Source organism: Chiloscyllium plagiosum, chromosome 14 (genome assembly GCF_004010195.1).
Source record: "Chiloscyllium plagiosum isolate BGI_BamShark_2017 chromosome 14, ASM401019v2, whole genome shotgun sequence".
Lineage (NCBI taxonomy): Eukaryota > Metazoa > Chordata > Chondrichthyes > Orectolobiformes > Hemiscylliidae > Chiloscyllium > Chiloscyllium plagiosum.
This window is the reverse complement of record NC_057723.1, coordinates 79,573,113-79,595,748: the sequence shown is the minus strand read 5'-3', so window position 1 is coordinate 79,595,748 and position 22,636 is coordinate 79,573,113. Positions and strand designations below refer to the sequence as shown.

The window sequence follows — 22,636 nt, the reverse complement described above, 5'->3', positions numbered from 1 at the left end:
AGGCTAGTGTGATTTCACAAAGGCTGCTTAGCAATATCACAACTTTATTTTTTCTCGTGATTAGCAGATAATAAAATTGCTCCTTCATTCAAGAAATCCTTGCGAATGCTCCTCATTGCTACAGTGAAAACTAGTTAATTACATTTCAATTGAGAAGAGATGTGGCTGTATACAAACATTTCTTTTAAACATTTGATGTGGTCAACCAGATAGATTGAAAAGCGAGGAGCCAATTTACCACTCCTCACCTGGTCATAACAGATTCAAAGCACAGAAGTGCACTGTGAACAGGGTTAGAGTACCATACTCTTGTCAATTTTAACCAAATTTCAGTAATTTTTAAGCATAGAGGGTTAAATCTAAAACAAAAACAGAAATTGCTGGTGAAACTCAACATGTTTGGCAGCACCTGTGGGAAGAAAGCAGAATTAATGTTTTGAATCCGGTGACTCTTCTTCGGAACTGTTCTGATAAAGAGACACCGGACTCAAAACATTAACCCTGCTTTCCTCCCACAGATGCTGCCAGACCTGCTGAGTTTTCACCAGCAATTTGTGGTTTTTCTTTCAGATCTCCAGCATTCACAGTTCTGTTCCTTATTGGAGGGTTAAATCTGGCCTGATCATTTTCTTCATTCAAACATTTCACATGTATTTCATGCCATCTACAGTTCACAATCAGGGTGGGGAGCAGACGGTCTCACAGAGCTTCCTCTATTGACAGAGAAAATTTTTTAGAAAACCTGTCTGTAGAAAAGTTTACCTATCCTAACAGGCAAAAGCATTGTTTGTCTTGCCAAACCAAGTAAGTTGGTTATTCATATTAGCTAATTCTCAATGTTATCATTCCTTGCTACATTGCTTGGCCAAGTGCCAGGATTACTGTCATTTCTATCCGAGGACCAAACAATAACAATTAACAACGTAATTCATTTGACAGCCATTTTATCCTTATTATTAATATGATTGAACAAAGAAGAAATGCGTTTCAAGTAAGTGAGGGTGCAATTTGCACTGGGTTAACTGTTCTTATACGTACCTTCACATTCAGTTTCTTGTATTTCTGGCACATTTCCACTCTGATGATGTTGCCCTGAATAACAGGTGGTTTTGTTTGGTAAAACTTTACCATGGCTTGAGCTTCTGCACTTTGGGACATCTCCACAAATCCCTTAAAAAACATACATATTAAATTTATGGCTTATAAGCACTGCCAAGACTACATAATAAAACAGAAAGTTAATTCAAAAACAATAAATCACTTCTAATACAAAAGAATAATAGTGTAGGCTAAGAAGTCAAGTGATTTAATCAAGGGTTACATGATCAAGGAATAGATTGTCTTGGCATTGCAGTTTGTTTCAAGCTTGCAAACCCAAGAGGTTTGTCCAAAAAATCAGACTGTGCTCAGGGATTGGTGTTAGACTGAGTTTAGGAGATTGCCTATGTTAGCTCACTGTGCCTATGGTATCAACATTGAAGAGGCAAAAATTGACTTTAACTGACTTGTTGATCTTACATTATTCTCCACTGTAGGAACAGACTACTCAGTACTACACCTAGAAATATAACCAGAGAGTCATAGAGATGTACAGCATGGAAACAGACCCTTCGGTCCAACCTGTCCATGCTGACCAGATATCCCAACCCAATCTCGTCCCATATCTCTCCAAACCCTTCCTATTCATATACCCACCCAAATGCCTCTTAAATGTTGCAATTGTACCAGCCTTCACCACATCCTCTGGCAGCTCATTCCATACACGTACCACCCTCTGCATGAAAAAGTTGCCCCTTAGGTCTCTTTTATATCTTTCCCCTCTCACCCTAACCTATGCCCTCTAATTCTGGACTCCCCGACCCCAGGGAAAATAATTTGCCTATTTATCCTGTCCATGCCTCTCATAATTTTGTAAACCTCTATAAGGTCACCCCTCAGCCTCCGACACTCCAGGGAAAACAGCCCCAGCCTGTTCAGCCTCTCCCTATAACTCAAATCCTCCAACCCTGGCAACATCCTTGTAAATCTTTTCTGAACTCTTTCAAACCATGTTCAAAGCTGGAACTTTTTTTGAACATTTGTGGTCCATCCCTAATTGCCCTTCAGCTTGGTATTGCTCAGTCATTTCAGAGGGCAGATTGACCAAACTATAACAAGTAAAAACATTTGTTTTGAGTCCAATGACACTTCTTCAGAACTTGAAGACCAGAAATGTTAACTCTCATCTCCATAAATGCTGCCTGTCAAGTTTTGTGGCAATTTCTGTTTTTGTTTTTGATTTCCAGCTTCTGCAGTTCTTTGGGCTTTTGGATAGAGTGGGGTTACTTTCCTTGGAGCAGAGAAGCCTGAGAGGGGACATGATATGAGATGCATAACATTATGACAGGCATAGACAGCAAGGAACGTATCCTCTTGGTGGTGGGATCAACAACTGAGGCATAGACTTAAGGCAAGGAGCACAAAGTTGAGAGGGGAATGCAAGGAAAATGCCTTTCACTCAGAGGATGGTGGGATTCTGGATCCTATTGTCTATAAGGGTGGTGGAGGGAGAAACCCTCATAACATTTAAGTAGCATTTAAATTTATATTTGTGATACCAAGCCAAGAAAGGATATGAGTTAAGTGCTGACAAATAGAATTGGAATACGGGTCATTCTTCTATAATGTACAGTTTTGTGCAACACCATGTTATAGAAAAATCACGCTTTAGAAACAGCACTTTAAGTGCTGGCCTTGTAATCGTGTTACAACCAACACACATTTTAAAAGTTCACGCTTTAGAAAGTGTCCTCAGTTCGTCAATTGCGTTACAGCGAATTCACATTAACAAAATGTGCGGATAGCAGAACAACCTGTAGTTAGAACATAGAACACTACAGCGCAGTACAGACCCTTCTGCCATTAATGTTGCGCTGACCTGTGAAACCAATCCATTATCATCCATATGTTTATCCAATCACCATTTAAATGCCCTTAAAGCTGACAGGTCTACTACTGTTACAGGCAGGGCATTCCACGCCCTTACTACTACTCTGAGTAAAGAAATTATATCTGACATCTGTCCTATATCTTTCACCCTTCAATTTAAAGCTATGTCCCTTCGTGCTAGCCATCACCATCTGAGGAAAGAAGCTCTCAATGTCCACCTTATTTAATCCTCTGATCATCCTGTATGCCTCTATTAAGTCACCCCTTAACCTTCTTCTTCTCTCACAAAAAGTCTCTCTGCCTTTCCTCATAAGACCTTCCCTCCATACCAGACAACATTCTGGTAAAATCTCCTCTAAACCCTTTGCAATGCTTTCACATTCTTTCTATAATGCAGTGACCAGAACTGTACAGAATACACCAAGTGCAGCCGCACCAGAGTTTTGTACAGCTGCAACACAACCTCATGGCTCCGAAACTCAATCCCTCTACCACTAAAAGCTAACACGCCGTATGACTTCTTAACGACCTTATCAATCTGGGTGACAACTTTCAGGGATCTATGCACATGGACACCAAGATCTCTCTGCTCATCCACACAACCAAGAATCTTATCATTAGCCCAATACTCTGTATTCCTGTTACTCCTTCCAAAAAGTGAATCACTTCTCACGTTTCTGCATTAAACTCCATTTGCCACATGTATGATTAACATGGAAAATAGGTTCTTGGGTTGCACTGATCATGAAATAAATACAAAACGTGATATTGAACCTGAACAAAGCAGCAATTATTTGTACAATCCTTTGCATTCATGGACACCATATTAACGGCATTAAAATAGATACAGAAATTGGCAAACTGACATTCACTGCCACACATCTGGCCTATAAAGAGATATGTAGAAGCAGGTGTTCATAATTGTGAAGAGAATTCTGACAGGCAAATCCATTGGTGTAAAGAAGTTATTTTCAGTGAATTTATAAAGTGAACAAAACAAACTGTTGTCATAACAGGGTATCAGGATGTTGAAATACTTACGGACATTCTGCACTTACAATTAAAACATATAAAAATACTCCTACAGCCAAACAATGACTTTGGAAATAAATGCGGTGACCATTTGACAGAGTCCTGTATGGACCCATGGAATGTCATGCCCAGCGTTCCCGCTAATGATTTTTCTCCTGAATCTCCTACAAAGTCCATGTGCAGCAGCAACATCTGGAATCCAAAGTCAACGTTGCAATGTGCAGAACAATGTTCAGAACAGTTATGCGCGCACAACCTAGAGAGAATGTTGTCACACTTGTGCAGAGTTAGGTAACTTTAAACAGAAAAACACAAAAAGGTAGTAATAATGAGAGGCTAACTACCTATTCCCCCTCTTAATAGGAAGCCATTTCATGTAGACATATTTGTTTTTATCCTTCCAGGGATAAATAAAAATGGGGTTAGAAATCTGACTGAAATCCTGGTCCATGTGTGTTAATGGCTTGACTGTGTACTGTCACGGCCACAATTTGAGAACAGCATTAAACGCCAATACATTGCAGGAAAGAAAATGGAAAAGTGACTCTCTCATTCCATCAGCCAGCCCCTGTCAATAGAAACCAAGGTAAATAACTTTCAATCAACTTGCAAAACCAAGAATCTCAAAATGGACTGCTCAACCACCAATGTCTACACAACCATAACCAACCCAATGACCACAATATTGCACTCTTAAGGCTGCCCAGGACTGAAGCAGCATAAAATGACTGAAAGTAGTTCTCAGTTGGCATAGGATGACTGAGGAAGATTTTTAGCTTGCATAGTCTGCTTGAGTAATTAGATACCTTCAGAAAGGGAGTAAATCCAAGGTACCTAGATAAAGATAACACATAATGGACTCTGCTACCCAAAAAACAGATTTTGATGTTTGTACGGAGAACACAGTGGAGCTACCATACTGTGAGACGTAGCCATGTATTGTATTCTATGGCAAAGTAATATAAAAAAAACTGTAGCTACCTATCAAACATCAAAATTCAGTTTTAAACATACAGCGATTATGAGATATGACTGTATTCCTGTGAAAGTTCAGACTAAAGTGGATTGAAGAGACTCCCTTTTATTAGCTAGTGAGCCAAAACCTGCAAGGTGGTTGAATTTTTAAAAATTTCTTCCTGTGTTTAGTAACTAATAAACTCATCCTTTTGTTACCTCAAGAAAACATGGGAAAAATTATTTAGAGTCATACAGCAAAGAAACAGACCCTGTGGTCCAACCAGTCCATGCCGACCATGTTCCCAAACTAAACCAGCCCCACCTGCCTGCTCCTGGCCCATATCCCTCCAAACCTTTCCTATTCATGTATTTATTCAAATGCCTTTTAATGTTGTAACTGTGCCCACATCCACCACTTCCTAAGGAAGTTCATTCCACCCACTAACCACCCTCTGTGTGAACAATTTGCCCCTCATGTCTTTTTAACTCCCACTCCTCTCACCTCAAAAACGTGCCCCCTAATCTTGAAATCCCTCATCCTAGAGAAAAGACAACTACTATTAACCGTATCTGTATACCTCATTATTTTGTAAACTTCTAAAAGGTTGCCTCCCAGAAAGGTATTGAAAAGGGATCCCCTTTACAAATTAATCTTGTGGTAACCAGGTGAGGGGGCAAATAAATAGAAGGTGAGTTGATTCCCGCCTCCTTGCTCAGCAGCTTAACAATTTGTTGTGTGCAGTCTGGAATCATAGCAAATTGGAAAACCTCACCCTGGAACTGGCTGTAACACTGTTCACCATTCGCCCAGAAACAATAAGACAGAAATCAATCTCATCAGAGGAAAGGTAAATGGATGATAAAACAAAGAACTGCAGATGCTGGAAATCTGAAACAAAAACAGAAATTGCTGGAGAAACTAAGCAGGTCCAGCAGCATCAACATTTTGAAATCTGGTGACCCTTCTTCAGAACTCCAGTTAATTGAATAAGTTAACTTTGCTTTCTATTCCCAGATGCTACCAGACCTGGCGCATTTCTCCAGCAATTTCCATTTTTGTTTGAAGTAAATTAATAGATTTGGAATCAATCTTTCAGAACAGGACAGTGCCTGTTTGCTCCAGAACATGGAACAGAGTTGGTCAAATATAGACAAATGTCAAAGAGGTAATATGGGGAAACAAAAATATCTTGAGGAACTGAGATGCAATAGTTGTGCATGGAATTATAAATTCTCTCACTTGAGCGAAGTGATTCTGCAGGGTAAGGGGAAACATTTAATAGATGAATTAACAGCAGAAATCACCGTGAATGATTATGATGTGGTAGGTATCACAGAGACATGGTTGCAGCCAGAGGTCAGGACTGGCAGTTAAATATCCAAGGATTTACAACTTATCGAAAAGACAGGGAGGTGGGCAGAGGGAGTGGGGTTGCCTTGTTAGTTAAGAATGAAATTAAATCTATGGCACTGAATGACATAGGTCAGATGATGTGGAGTCTGTGTGGGTGGAGTTGAGGAACCACAAAAGCAAAAAAACCCACAATGGGAGTTATGTACAGACCTCCCAGCACTGGTTAGGACCAGGGGCGCAAGCTGTACTGGGAAATAGATAGGGCATGTCAGAAAGGCAAGGTCATGGTGATCATGGGGGACTTCAATATGCAAATGGACTGGGAGAATTATGTTGCTGGTGGATCCAAAGAAAGGAATTTCATGGAATGCTTACAGGATGGCTTTTTGGAACAGCTTGTGATGGAGCCCACGAGGGAGCAGGCTATTCTGAACTTAATGCTAAGTAATGAGCCAAACTTTATAAAAGATCTTAAAGTAAGGGAACACTTAGGAGGCAGCGATCATAATATGATAGAGTTCAGTCTGCAGTTTGAAAGAGAGAAAGCAAAATTGGATGTAATGGTGTTATAATTACAAGGGCATGAGAGAGGAACTGACCAAAATCGACTAGAAGCAGATCCTAGTGGGGAAGACAGTAGATCAACAATGGCAGGAATTTCTGGGTGTAATTGAGGACACAGTACAGAGGTTCATCCCAAAGAAAGGAAAGATTATCTGGGGGGGGGAGAACTTAGACAGCAATGGCTGACAAATGAAGTCATGAAATGTATCATAGAAAAAGAGACAGCCTATAAAGTGACCAAGAGCACTGTGAAATCAGAAGATTGGGAAGGCTAAAAAACAGAGGATAACAAGGAGAGAAATAAGGAAGGAGAGGATCAAATACGAAGGTAAGCAAGCCAGTAATATTAGAAATGATAGTAAAAGTTTCTTTCAATACATAAGAAACAAACAAGAGGCAAAAGTAGAAATTGGGCCGCTCCAAACTGATGCAGGAAGGCAAGTGATGGGAAATAAGGAAATAGCTGAAGAACTTAATAAATACTTTGTGTCAGTCTTCACAGTGGAAGACAGGAGTAATATCCCAACAATTAAGGAGAGTCAAGGGGCAGAGTTGAGTATGGTAGCCATTACAAAAGAAAAAGTGCTAGAAAAGCTAAAAGGTCTAAAAATTGATAAATCTCCTTACCCTGATGGGCTACAGGGAGGGAGGTGGCTGAAGAAATAGCAGAGGCATTCGTTGTGATCTTTCAAATATCACTGGAGTCAGGGAAAGTCCCAGATGATTGGAAAATCGCTGTTATAACCCCCTTGTTCAAGAAAGGATCAAGACAAAAAATGGAAAATTATAGACCGATTAGCCTAACCTCAGTTGTAGGTAAAATTCTAGAATCCATCATTAAGGCTGAGATTTCTAAATTCTTGGAAGTGTAGGGTTGGATTAGAACAAGTCAGCATGGAGTTAGTAAGGGGAGGTCATGCCTGATAAACCTGTTAGAATTCTTTGAAGAGGTAATAAGTAAGTTAGACCAGGGAAACCCAGTGGATGTTATCTACCTAGATTTCCAAAAGGCCTTTAATAAGGTGCCTCATGGGAGGATGCTGAGTAAGGTGAGGGTCCATGATGTTCGAGGTGAGCTACTGGCATGGATTGAGGATTGGCTGTCTGACAGAAGGCAGAGGTTTGTGATAAAAGGTTCTTTTTTGGAATCGCAGCTGGTAATGAGTGGTGTCCCGCAGGGTTCAGTGTTGGGGCCGCAGATGTTCACTTTATATATTAATGACCTGGATGAAGGGACTGGGGGCATTCTGGCAAAGTTCGCCGATGATATGAAGTTAGGTGGACAGGCAGGTAGTTCTGAGGTGGTGGGGAGGCTGCAGAAAGATTTAGACAGTTTAGGAGAGCGGCCCAAGAAGCGGCTGATGAAATTCAATGTGAGCAACTTCAGGAAAAAGAATACAGGAACGGACTATTTTCTAAACGGTGAGAAAATTCATAAAGCCAAAGTACAAAGGGATCTGGGAGTGCTAGTCCAGGATTCTCTAAAGGTTGACTTGCAGGTTGAGTCCGTGGTTAAGAAAGCAAATGTAATGTTATCATTTATCTCAAGAAGGTTGGACTGTAAAAGCAGCAAAGTGCTACTGAGTCTTTATAAAGCCCTTGTTATGCCCCATTTAGAATATTGCGTCCAGCTTTGGGCCCCACACCTCAGAGGGAACATACTGGCACTGGAGTGTGCCCAGTAGGGATCCACACGGATGATCCCTGGAATGGTAGGCCTAACATAAAATGAACGACTGAGGATCCTGGAATTGTAGTCATTAGAGTTTAGAAGGTTGAGAGGAGATGTAATAGAAACTTGCAAGATAATGCATGGCTTAGAAAGGGTGGATGCTGGGAAGTTGTTTCGGTCAGGCAGGGATATGAGGACCTGTGGGCACTCCCTTAAAATTAGAGGGGGTTAATTTAAAATGGAAATGCAGAGACATTTCTTCAGCCAGACAGTGGTGGGCCTGTGGAATTCATTGACACAGAGCACAGTGGAGGCCGGGATGTTAAATGTCTTAAAGGCAGAGATTGATAAATTCTTAATCTCGCAAGGAATTAAGGGATATGGGGAGTGTGTGGGTAAGTGGCGTTGAAATGCCCATCAGCCATGTTTGAATGACAGAGTAAACTCGATGGGCTGAAAGTTGAAACTTTATTGCTGGAACAGCACAGCAGGTCAGGCAGCATCCAGGGAACAGGAGATTCGACGTTTCGGGCACAGGCCCTTCTTCAGGAATGAGCAGAGAGTGTTCAGCAGGAGAAGATAAAAGGTAGGGAGGAGGGACTTGGAGGAGGGGCGTTGGAAATGTGATAGGTGGAAAGAGGTCAAGGTGAGGGTGATAGGTCGGAGTAGGGTGGAGGCGGAGAGGTCAAGAAGAAGACATTTCCAACTCCCCTCCTCCAAGTCCCTCTGCACAGAAGCTCTTCTTCTCCTGCTGAACACTCTCTGCTCATTCCTGAAGAAGGGCCTGTGCCCGAAACGTCGAATCTCCTGTTCCCTGGATGCTGCCTGACCTGCTGTGCTGTTCCAGCAATAAAGTTTCAACTTTGATCTCCAGCATCTGCAGACCTCACTTTCTCCTCGATGGGCTGAATGGCCTTACTTCCACTCTTATGTCTTATGGTCTTATTTATATGAATTGGGTTTCATACTGAGCTTCACTGTAAATATTAAATTAATGGAATCAGGAACAGAAACTAGATTTCCTCGTGTCTAGTTTGATGTACTGCAGCTAATGGTAGGGTTTCTGCTGCTATTACCGTTTAATCTGTTCAATTATTTTGATAACTGGACAGAACCTTTTATGTTTGTTACACCTCAGCTATTCCTTTCTCAATGCAGTTCTTGTGGGAACTGTCAAATCACTGTATGTAGGAGGACATACATAATCATATGCATTAAGCACTCTTCACTAGGATCGCATCCAATTTATTTTTGTCTTTACAAGTAATCAAACAAAAAAAAGTATAGTATATTAAGTATCTGTGACTGCTTATAGTAAATAATTTTATCCAATATATGGTGTAAGAACTTAGTAGTAAATGAAAGCACATTTTCAGTAGTGTTTATTAGCTCAGGCATTACAAATGGATGTGACGGATGAACCAATGTCTATTCTCAGTTAAATCCTTTGGCACAGGACTATTAGTATGTGTTAGGTGCTTGTTTTTGACCAGTGCAGACCTGATGAACTGAAGGGTCTTCTTCTGCACTGGCGACCTCTATGACTCTTTAACCAACAGTTTGCTGTGGATGATGTAGTGTCATCGCATTTTGTACATTTATAAGCCACTCTTGATCTCATTAGTTCTGCAAACCAGAGACTTGGCTCAGCCTTGAATATCTGCAAAGCAAAACTCATCTCAAACCAAACATGGTCAGTCAAATACTCCACCCTTCCATACTTGTTGATGAAGATACTCTCAAATAAGTAGAACACCTTCCAAATTCCCTTTCAAAAGGCCACATTGACGAGAAGAACCAACACCAGACCAGCAGTGCCAGCTCAGCAAGTGTTGGGAAACAAAGACTTCTACAAGTCAACAAAAATCCTAATGTACAGAGTTTAAAGGCTGTACCTTTTCATAGAGTCATAGAGTTCAACAGCACGGAAACAGACCCTTTGGTCTAACTCTTCCATGTCGACCAGATATCCTAAATGAATCCAATCCCATTTGCCAGCATTTGGCCCACATCCTCTAAACCCTTCCTATTCATGTACCTATCCAGATGTCTTTTAAATGTTGTAATTGTACCAGCCTCCATCACCTCCTCTGGCAGCTCATTCCATGCACACACTACCCTCTGCGTGAAAAAGTTGCCCCTTAGGTCTCTTTTAAATCTTTTTTAATCTCACACCTTAAACCTATACACCCTCTAGTTCTGGACCCCCCCTATCCTGAAAAATAGACCTTGGGTTACTGTTTTCTGGGATTGCAACTGTCATTCTAGAGGATTGACTTTTCTCATTTAGTAGAAGGCCTGTGTTCCGTAGTTCGTCTAAACCTGCAGTCGTCACGTTTCTTTACCTTTTGGCTATGCACTAGGATTTTTATATATTTTTGATTGTGGCTAAAATGGGAAAATGACTGTTTTCGAAAATAAAGATTTTGGAAAGCATTGCTGCTCTTTTTAAAAGCAAGTTCCCGATACTCGTTGTAAGTGCTGTTTACATAACTGTTTGTTCAAGCACGGGAAAGATTACTACACACAAGCTGGAGTGAGCAGATGCGTAGAAAGGGAGAGTCAACCAGCAACAATTAGCTGGTTGGTCTATAGATTGGTGACCAGTTGCTGACAACGAAAGCCTTCTGCCTGACAATACCATGTGATTCATACCCATGAGCTGTTCAGCTACCTGGGAGTCAATGTGTTTAATCAGTTTGATTAGTTAGCCTCACATCAGTAGTGGGGGAAATACTGGAGTCTATTATTAAGGCATGATTACAGAACATTTGGAAAGCATTACTGGATTGTACAAAGCCAACATTTGTGAAAAGCAAATCATGTTTGACAAATCTACTGGAGTTTTTTTGAACATGTAACTCACAGAATAGATAAGGGATGTGGTACATTTGGATTTTCAGAGGGCTCTCCCTAAGAGGTTAGTAGGCAAATTAAAGTACATGGCATGGGGTAATATATTTGCGTGTTGTTGAGAATTGGTTGACAGACTGGAAACAGAGTGTGGGAATTTTTTTTTAAAAGATGACAAGCAGTGACTAAGTGTTATGGTAAAGATCAGTACTTGGGTCTCAGTTTATTCATGGTGTATATTGATGAACTGGATGACGGTACCTAATGCAACATTTCCAAATGTGCTAATCTCTCAAGGCTATGCAGGATTGGAAATTTCCAGGAGAATGCAAAGATGCTTCAAAGGTGATTTAGACCAGTTAAGTGAGTGGTAAACCCATTCAGTATAATGTGGCTAAAAATGAAGTTACACCCTTTGCTATGAAGAAAGTAAAGGTACTATTTTGATGGTGATATATAGGCCAGTGCAGATATACAAAGAAATGTAGGTCATGAAAGCAGACAGTTAATCAGGAAGGCCAATGCAATATTGGCCTTCATTACAAAAGGATTTCAGTTCAGAAGTAGAGATGTCTTACTGTAGTTAAACCGGGTATTGGTAAGACCACACCTGGAGATACATCAGTTTTGGTCTCCTATCTAAGAAATGATATACCTGTCTTGGAGTACAGCTCACGTTTATGAGGCTGATACTGGGAATAGCAGGAGGGTGCTACGGGGAAAGATTGGTTTGACTGGGCCTGTATTCACGAGAGTTTAGAAGGATGAGAGGGGATCTGAACGAAATGTAGGAAATTCTAATTGGACTGGACAGACTAGGAGACATAATCTCAAGATACAGGGTAGGGGTAGACTAATTAGGACTGAGTTGAGGAAACATTTCTTCACTTGGAGGAGAGTGAACTTGTGGAATTCTCTATCATGAAGGCTGTGGAAGCCAAGGAAATTCAAGAAAGAGATAGATAATCTTTTACATTGCAAAGGTGTTAAAAGGTTTTAAAGGGAGATAGAGGACCAGCTACAATTATATTCAATGGTGGAGCAGACTCAAAGGCTGAATGGCCTACTCATAGTTCCTCTGTTTCTGGAACCGATTAGATCTCTGAAAAGGAAGTTGTCCTTTCATCTGCAATAAAAAAAACACTTCAAACCACAAAAAAGCCAGTTTATTTCCCCTCATCCGTAGCTGTAAGCTGGGGTTTTTGATTAATAAATCAGAGACGTTATAAGTCTGAAGCAGTTGCTCTATGCCTCCTGCAAGCAAGTGAAAATACCTGGAGAGGAAGACAGAACAGCAGCGAATCCTGACAAATAAAAGGATCATCTTAGCAAATCCTGAGGAAAGAGACCATTGAATTCCCTCCCCATATTTTCGCTCTACCCAAAACACTAACAGATATTTTTCTCCGCCTAAATGTTTGTGTCAGGGAGTTTTACAATGCATTAGAGGTTTAACTAGTAGAGTTATACATCAGAGGTTCATAAATGCTTACCGGCAGCTAGGATCTATTTATTCATAATAAAAAGTCATTCTTGTTAAGCACAGAAACCTGATCCATGCTGTCAACTTGGATCTAAAAGACAGGTACATTGGGGGATTTTATGTACTTTTATAAAATCAGAATCTTTCACTTTTGTAAAGTCCCAGGAATAACAGGGCTTGATGTCCAGCTTGCTACTCCAGCAAGGCATAACAAGAGTAGTTATCACCATATTCGTGTACTGCGGTGAGACCTGAACTGTCTTTCAGGAATATATAAGAATGCAAGAGAATTTGCACCAGCAACAACTGACACATTCTCTGGATTCAATGCGAGGACAGCCAAACAAACACTAGTGTCCTCCTTGACCAACTCCACAGGCATTCAATTAAAACTCATGTAAAATCATCGATGATAGACTGGATATTATGTCCAGATAGCCTCCCTTTCAGATCCTGGATCAATGTTTTGGTCAACTCTCAAATGGCCATTGTTCTGGGGAGGACAAAGGAACCTTTAAAAAGGCTTTCTGAAGCTGTCCTTGAAATGCATCACACTTTGAATCCAAACATCTTCATGACAAGACACAGCAGCACCAGAGAAGGAAGGAAATGAAAGCAATCCTGCACTCTGGATCAACCTGTTCAGTCACATGAAGTATTATAGGGGAAATGTGCAACCCTAAACCAACATCATCAAGGGACACCTATGATGATTCGGCTTGCCATTATCACTGTAAAGATCATATGACAATTAGATCTTAGCATCGCAGCAGTAATCAGCTTACTATCACCTAAGACGTTCATTAGATTAATGCAACATGACAATAATCATATTTAATATTCTTTGTTCTCAAACAAGGTTCTAATGAATTTGAACATGCATCCCAGATGGATTTCCCTACTTCACCAATTATTCTGAAACATTTCAAGAGAGGGAAGGAGGAAGATACAGACAACAGACTTTTCTGATCAGTGAGGTCTCAATTTACTGTAACCAGTAATGTATGATTTCTCTGTTTAGCTTATGAGTTCAAATATCAGAGATAGGCTCTGCACCTTACAGCAATTCTGCAATGGAACAGTTTGGTACTTTCTAGCCAAGGCCATGATGCTGCACTTTCTGAAGTCAATTAAATTATCTAAGGATATATTATAGTTTGTAAGCCAAATATAGTGATAAAGGTTGCTGTTTGACCTCATGGTTCTCTATAATTAGCCAGAAATTGCTTGGTGAGCTTCTAGTTCATTGTACAATCCAAAATGTCCAAACAGGTATAGCTTTTGTTATTTTCTCCCTGATTTTTATGAGCTTATCCTCCTGATATGTAGAGGCTATAGAATGGAGCTGATTCTATACAGCTACAACACTGGTACCTATCAAACGTGGCAAATTGTCCAGAAACGTCCACACCACAACAAAGTCAAATCTAAACCTCCAATTATGGTCCGATCAGTCTGCTCTCAATTATAGTCCGTAATATGACTTTGACAATTCCATCAAATAGCACCTAGTCAGAAATAACTTGCTGAACCCATGCTTGGTTTGTCTTTCACCAAGGTCAGTCAGCTTCAAAACCTGGTCTAAATATGAATAAAGAGGTCAAATCCAGAAAGTGACAACCCTTAACTGATCAAGGTAATATTTTACCAAGTGGAACATCAAGGAACCTGAGCAAAATTAAAGTCAACAAAGATATGTAAGTGCCAAGAAATTATCATATCAAGCAAGAGAAAATACAACCATCACCCCTTGATGTTCAAAAGGTCAGTAATTCTCAATCACAATCCCTCAATATCCTTGCCACTGACCAGAAACTCGAATGACTAGCCATCTGAACACCATGGCTATAAAAGACACACAAAGGTTGCAAATTCTGTTGTGAATAACTCCCTCCTGAGTCCGTTCACCATTTTCAAGGCACAAGTTAGAACTGTGATTGAGTACTGTCCACCTCCTCAATGGATGCTGCTCTAATAACACTCAGGATGTATGTGGTGTAAAATTATGTCCCAATACATGTGTGAGTCATAATGCAACACATGTATTGGGCCAAGGCAGATGCTGGAGATCAGAGATGGAAATGTGTTGCCGGAAAAGCGCAGCAGGTCAGGCAGCATCTAGGGAACAGGAGAATCGACGTTTCGGGCATTAACCCTTCTTCAGGATTGGTACCCTACCTATAATCATAAACACTTACATCCTCCAACAGCAGTGCACACTAGCAAGAAGCTACACAATACATTGCGGCAACTCATGTGGCAGCATTTTCCAAACCCACAATCTCTACCACATAGAAAGAGAAGGGCAGAAACCTCATGAGAACAACACCAGCTGAGAATATCCCTCAAAGTCACATACTAACCCAACTTGGAAACTATATAATTGTTCCTTCAATCTCACTAGGTCAAAACATGAACCCCCCTCCTAATAGCCCTGTGCTTTCAACTGCACCACATGGAGTACAACAGTTCAAACATTAAATTGTTTATAATTTTCTCAATGCCAATTAGGATTGGGAAATAAATGCTAGCCTCACCAGCAAAGCTCACAATGCATGAATGAAAAAAATAATTACACTTCCATTCAATAATGAGATTTAAACTGATCCCAGTTTAATCAATACTTGTGCTTACCTCACCCTTTGCTTTGATTAGAAAGGTGTTATTAATCTTCCCAAAGAGCTCAGCAAGGTGGATTAAATCATTTTTTGTGCATTTGCCTGGTACCATGTCAGCGATGTAAACAACTTGTCCAGGCTCTTCCTTTGTATCCTAGTAACAAAGAAAATATCCTATAGTTAAAGGGTTATCGTCACAATACAATACCTTGCTGAATCCATATAGTACTCAACACCAGGCCAGTAGAGGCCACCACTGTGCAGGAAGTCCACTGCACAACATGGGTGGATTCGGTTTTTGATGTTTACATTTATTGATAGCTTCTGCATCCAATAACTTTTACAAACATTTTGACTTATGAAATTCAAATCTGCATCATTCCTAGGAGGGTTGCATGCACTCTCTCAGTGGTTAACCAAGCATTCTACACTTCCCCAAATCTACTGATTCACAGTGCTCAAAAGTACTAGTTAGCAAAATTTCAGGAGCATTCGTTTCAATTATTGCAAATGTATAAAGTTATACATTTATATAAAATTATATATTGTTATATATGTATATATAGTGACATAAAGTGACACAACTGAAATAAATTGCATTTGTGAGAATATTAGATAAATGCATAAAGTGAAGGCGAGGTATGATATCATTGCATTTTATTTGAATGCTGCAGTCAGAGACAATTGTCACTGTATTATAACTTTTGTAGTGTAGTAATGCACAGAAAAGGGACTGAGGAGAAAGTGAGGTCTGCAGATGCTGGAGATCAGAGCTGAAAATGTGTTTTATTTGAATGCTGCAGTCAGAGACAATTGTCACTGTATTATAACTTTTGTAGTGTAGTAATGCACAGAAAAAGGACTGAGGAGAAAGTGAGGTCTGCAGATGCTGGAGATCAGAGCTGAAAATGTGTTGCTGGAAAAGCGCAGGAGGTCAGGCAGCATCCAGGGAACAAGAGAATCGACGTTTCGGGCATAAGCCCACAGAAAAGGGGCTTATCAATCAGCTACTCATTGAGTGAGCACATTGGATATAATCAGATACATGTGAAGACAATCTCTGTGATGAGAGTGGGGATAGCCATTGAAATGTCAGTCAGTAAACAGCAGCAAATTTACAATTCACTCCAAATGCCAAGGTTCTGAAACAAAGCAGTCTGCAAAGAGCTTGCCTGACACTACAGACACCTTTGGGACTAAGGAGGAAAGAATGAATCTTCCGAGTAATCATTCAGAGACATATTTCAAGATAGCCCAGGAAACAACCTTGGGAGAGTAACAGGTCACAGCTATAAATCCTTTTACGGATTATTTTCAATCAAGCAACTCTCTAAAGTGTGAGCATTCTCTAACTTAAGCCATAACCGGTCTGCAAGGGCAAAGGTCAAGATTGCGCACAGATTCGCTGCAGCATTTCTACCCTATGACAAGGACTATGTTTTAAATCATATTCTTGCCAAGTATATCTCTTTGCAATATCACTGTTGAATTTGCTTCTGCCACCTTTTTCAGGAATGTGTTCCGTATCATAATTAAAAAGTAATGCTGTGTAAAATGAATGTTGCTTCATGTTATTTCTGGTTCTCTATAAATTTGTATCCTTTGAACAGTACTCCTTCTGCCAGTCAAAACTGTCTCTTTATATAAATACTTTATCAAAAACTACTCAAAACTTTGAACATCTCCATCAAATCTTTTGTGACCTTTTCTCTGAAGGGAATAAACCCAGGTAATTATCCAACATTGCGGCCTCCAGCTTCCACCTCCACTTCTAGCATTAGACATCATTGCCTGCACCTGGCTGACAGCACATCCTGGACACTGGTGCTTGGCAATTCTGAAAGCTGAAACCATGCCCACAGCACCCAATACCCAAAATACAAGAGGGGATGAATTCACCTCCAAAATTCCAAAAATGATCAAAAAGACAAAGGCTCTTTGGATTGAAAACAAAAAGTGCTTGAGATCACAGTGGGCTAGGCAACATCCATGGAGAGAGAGCAAACTAATGGGGCAAACTTGAAAGCAGAATGTGGGAAGATTGAAAGGGGAAAGAGATGGCTGTGTGTGCGCGTGCGCGCATGCGTCTGTCTGTCTATCTGAGTTGGGCATGGGTGGTATGGAGAAGAGAGATACTTCAATAAAAAGGAAGCTGCCGGGCAGGAGCAACAGGAAGGCTGCAAGAAAGGGACAGACAAAGGCTCGAAACCTGAGACTGAGATCTAAGGTACAATAAAACGGGTGGTAACTGGTAGATTACAATGTTCTTGCTTTGTACATTTGCAATGGAAATGCAGTGACCTCACTATTTTGAAAAAGGTGTAGTTTATAGTGATAGCCTTTTGTGTGCAAATATGATTCAATTACTTCTCAAAAAAAGGCTTTTGCAAACATACACCTGTTGTCCTGTGCCAAGTTGAATAATGGTCTCAAAGAAATTAATGATTTCTCTGTGTTTTGTGGCTTTAATTTAAGTGGAGTGTTGGTATTGTTGATGAATTCTTCTAATTCTGTTGAGAGTTCAAAATATTTCATTTGTGAAGACAAATTCAGAAGGTATTATTCCTATGCGACTGAATCACCGAATAAACATTAGTAAGAATGAAGATGTAGCCCTCGAGAAAATTTCAAGAAGAGTCCTTAAAAATAAATGTGCCATGCTGCTTCATATTTGGATAGAGCATAAATGTTTTACCTAATTTCATGAGAACGGCGAATATAAAAAAAACCAGAAGAATAAAACCAACATGTGTATTTTGCTGCTGCACAGACTCAAGGGAAATTATCAGCCTTATATGGACAATGTTACACACTTATTTCCTGAAGAACTGAGGTAATTTCTACATGTTATTATACAAGTGAGAAATGGCATTTTCTTGGTTATACCTGATTCACGGGCCTCAGCACAGAGTAATTATGAACTTTTCCAAATTTAGCACCAAGTTTTCCAATAGCAACTTTTGAATATCCACTGGGAGGCAAGTTTACATGTAATGTTGTCTGTTTCTCTGGACATGATTCTTTCGGTTTCTAGATTGAATGAAAAGAAAATATATTAGAGTCAGTTATCACATTGTAATGTTGAATCGTTTTGACTTACCACATATACATTACGTGGAGTACTTTTTTCTGAGCTGATGATTGCATTTTGTTAATATACTAATCCAAAGGGAGCATGGTTCGACTGCATATGACTTGTACACAGGCGATACTGACTTACTGAAACATCTCAGAGACATTCCAGTCTTTTACAATACATTTGCAAGAATAAAAATAAATCCACACTAGGAGCTGGTGAGTGGGACAGAGTTAAGGGACACTTCTATTTAAATATCACTCTTTCAGATAAGAGTAGTTAGGTTTACTGCAGCCTGAAATCGAAGTATACAAGATTTAACAGAGGTGTGGTCAGTTAATTAGCAGCTGGTTTACATCAGTCCTTAGAAGGTTAAGTCTGTTCATTAAGAAAAGTAAAAGTGCTCTTTTCTTCCTCTGTTCACAGCCTCCTGAGGTTCTCTCATGCTTAGGTACAGTGGAAGAAGCTAACTGGTGACTACTGGTAAGTTATTCTACTTTTCTAATTGGAATAAACCATTTTTAAAGTTATGGGTGGCAGTTCAGCTCAGCCAATTGGAGTGCATATCATATATCATGTGTGAAGTCATGGACACACCAGGTGTCCCAGATGAACACATCTGCACAAATTTGGGATTTGGAACTTGAGCTGCAGCTGGAGTCACTGTTGTGCAACTACAAGGCAGAGGATCATGTTGATGGCACCTTACGACACAGTAATATCATAAAATAGAAGTATACAGGCAGAGGAAAGGGGCAACTGCAGGCTGCCTAAGAAAGCATAGAAGAGATTCAGCACTTGCTAATCAGTATTCCATTTTAAATACTGGTAAGGGAAATGGTTCCTCAGGAGATTGTAGTCAGAACCAAGTCAATGGCAGCATGGATAGCTCAGCTGTACAGGATGGGGTGGAAAAAGAATGGAAGAACAATAGTGATAGGGGATTCCAGAGCCAGGGAATCAGCAGGCTTTTCTATGGTTGGCAATATGACTCCATGACAGTATATTGCCTCCATAGTGCCAGGTAAAGTATGTTAAAGAGCTGTAGGATATTCATCTGGGGATGGTGACCAGTCTGAATCAGTACCAAAGACGTGGGTAGGAATTCATATGAAGATTGGAATATAATGTAATCTAATTTAGGGAGTTAGGTGCAAGATTGAAAGGCAGGACTTCAAAAGCAGCAGTTTTAAGATTACTCCTAGACCCACATGCTAGCCAGCATAGAAATAGGAAAATTGAGCAATAGAACAAGTGGCTGGAAAACCTATATCAATGGGTGAGCATCAAATTTCTGGGGCATTGGGACCAGTACCGGAAAAGGTGGGAATTTTTTTTTAATCAACCTGTTCAAGTATGTTATGATGCACATTTGCAGTAAATCCAGGCCTTCCAGCCAGAAGGCAGGGACACTACAACTGCAACACAACAGTTCTTCTGAGAAAGGTGGTAACCACTGATGGTCCACACCTGAACATGGCTGGGAGAACTAATCTTGCAGGGATATTCACTAATATCGTTACAGAGGTTTTTAGCTAGATTGGCAGGGGCTTGGGAAGCTGAGGGCAAATTCAAAGCAGGAGTAAGGGGAAGAAATGAAGTGAGTGATTCTTAAAAACACAGGAAGCAGTAGTTAGAAAGTGTACAGCACAAGAATTCGGCAGTAGTAAAGGGCGTATACATAAAGAGGAGTGTAGTAAACAAAGCTGACAAAATGAGGGCAGAGACACATAGCATGATGTCATTTCTATAACAGATATTTGCTTCAAGAGGGACAAGATTCACAATTCAATATCCCGAGATACAGTATATAGATTCAGATAAGATAGAGAAGGAGATAAAAATAATGGGGCCATAACATCATTGCTTAATGAATGAGTTGCTTTTGTGAGTACGATGGAGATATTAAATGAAGCATCAAATTAGGCCATTTGGATTGAGATCAGAAACACAAAATGGGCAGCTAAACTGCTGGGTATTTATAATAGACTCCTAAATAGCAGGAGAGAGTGAAAGGATCAAAAATGTAGCCAAACTTCTGTGTGCAAAAAAAATCAGGACAACAATAATTCGGATTCCAACTTCCTAAATATCAAATGGGAAGACAGAGTGTGAAAAGCACAGAGGGCATAACATTCATTAACGGCATTCAAGAGAACTTCTTTAGCCAGCACATAAGCCCAACAAGAGAAGGTGCAATTCTAAATATAGTCTCAGGAAAGGAGACTAAACAGTTGGATGAAATAGAAGTAGGTGACTATTTTAGAGATAGTGTTCATAGTGCAGTTAGATTTAGATTCACTTTGGTGAGAGCCAAAAGTTCTAAATTGGGTAAAACAAATTTCACACAGTTGAGAAATGATCTGGCAAATGTTGATGGGGGTTACAGACACTTAAAGTCAATGGCAAATCAGTCAGAGGACTTCTAAAGAAAGATTCTATGGGTGTAGTGTAGAAAAAAAGTGGTACTACTAAATCTACAGCCCTTTGTTTAGAAGGATATAAGGTAAAACAAAGCAAGAAAAGAAAGCATGTGACAAACTCAAAATAAAAGTCATACTTTAGGAAACCACAAGGAACACAAAAAGTACAGGGACAAAGTGAAAAGGAAATGAGAAAAACAAGGAGAAAGACATGGTGGCTCAGTGGTGAGCATAGCTGTCTCACAATGCCAGGGACCTGGATTTGATTCCAGCCTTGGGTGGCTGCCTGTGGTCCCCCATCTGTGTAGGTTTCTACTAGGTGCGGTGGTTTTCTCCCACGTGATAAGGTGTGCTAAGTTGTCCTGTCGTGTCCAGGTACGTGCAGGCTATGTGGATTAGCCATGGTGGGGTTACAGAGATAGGGTGGGGGCTGTTTCTGGTTGGGATGCTGTTTAGAGGGTCGGTGCAGATATCATGGGCAGAATGGCCTCTTTCTGCACTGGAGGGATTCTATTTTATGAGAAAAAAACTGGCCATTAAAAATAAGGACAATCCAAACATGTTTTATAAATATATTAAGAGCAAGAGGATGACTACCAGAGGTGTGCATGGTGACTTGCCTGTGGATGCAGAAGATAGGGGCAGGGCTCTTAATGAGTACTTTGCCCCCATCTTTACAAAACTGGAGGATGATGCAGACATTCTAGTTAATGAGGAGTGTGAAATATGAGCTAGAATTGGCATTGTGCAAGTGAAAGTACTAGGGGGAGTGACATCTTTGAATGTGGATAAATCGTCAAGTCTGGATGAATTATAACCTATTAAAAGACTATTAAAGGAAGCAAGGGAGGATCAGTTGCCAACCTTCACTTGATACAGGCAAGGTTGCAGAGGACTGGAAGTCTATGATCATGTAACGTTATTCAAATATAGACTGGTCAGTCTGACCCCAGTGGTGGTCAAATTACTACAATCAATAGTGAGAGGTAAGACTGGCTGTTACTCAGAAAGGAGCAAGTGAGGCCTGCAGATGCTGGAGATCAGAGTCGAGGGTGTGGTGCTGGAAAAGCACAGCAGGTCAGGCAGCATCCGGGGAGTAGGAAAATCGACGATTCGGACAGGAGCCCTTCATCAGGGATGAGGCTTGTAGGCCAGGGGGGCTGAGAGATAAATGGGAGGGGGTTGAGGTTGGGGAGAAGGTTGCTGAGAGTGCAATAGGTAGGTGAAGGTGGGGGAGAAGGTGATAGGTCAGAGAGAAGGGAACAGATCAGAGGGAAAGGTGATGGACAGATAGGAGCAGATCAGAGGGAAAGGTGATGGACAGGTCAGGAGGGTGCTGTAGAGTTGGAGGTTTGGGACTGGGATAATGTAAGGGGGAGGGGAAATGAGGAAATTGGTGAAATCCATATTGATCTCATTGCAGGATCCCAAGGTGGAAGATGATGCGTTTTTCCTCCAGGCGTCAGGTGGTAAGGGTTTGCTAATGGAGGCGGCCCAGGACCTACATGTCCCTGACAGAGTGGGAGGGGGAGTTGAAGTGTTCAGCCATGGGGTGGTGGAGTTGGTTGGTGCGGGTGTCCCAGAGATGTTCGAAACGATCCACAAGTTGGCATTCTGTCTCCCTGATGTGGAGAAGACCACATCGGGTACAACGGATACAGTAGATGACACTGGTG

General features: G+C 40.6%; 1 protein-coding gene across 3 annotated transcripts in view; it reads right to left on the bottom strand.

Annotated features, from left to right (window-relative positions):
- The window catches only part of LOC122556834, a 64,626-nt gene that overhangs the window by 5,913 nt on the left and 36,077 nt on the right, over positions 1 to 22,636 (bottom strand). For all 3 annotated transcript variants that reach the window (XM_043704066.1, XM_043704067.1, XM_043704070.1), the window contains 3 exons: positions 18,348 to 18,491; positions 15,478 to 15,615; positions 1,039 to 1,170 (listed from right to left, as the gene is read on the bottom strand). In XM_043704066.1, coding sequence (XP_043560001.1) covers positions 1,039 to 1,170; positions 15,478 to 15,615; positions 18,348 to 18,491 — 414 coding nt within the window. The remainder of the gene's footprint in view (positions 1 to 1,038; positions 1,171 to 15,477; positions 15,616 to 18,347; positions 18,492 to 22,636) is intronic.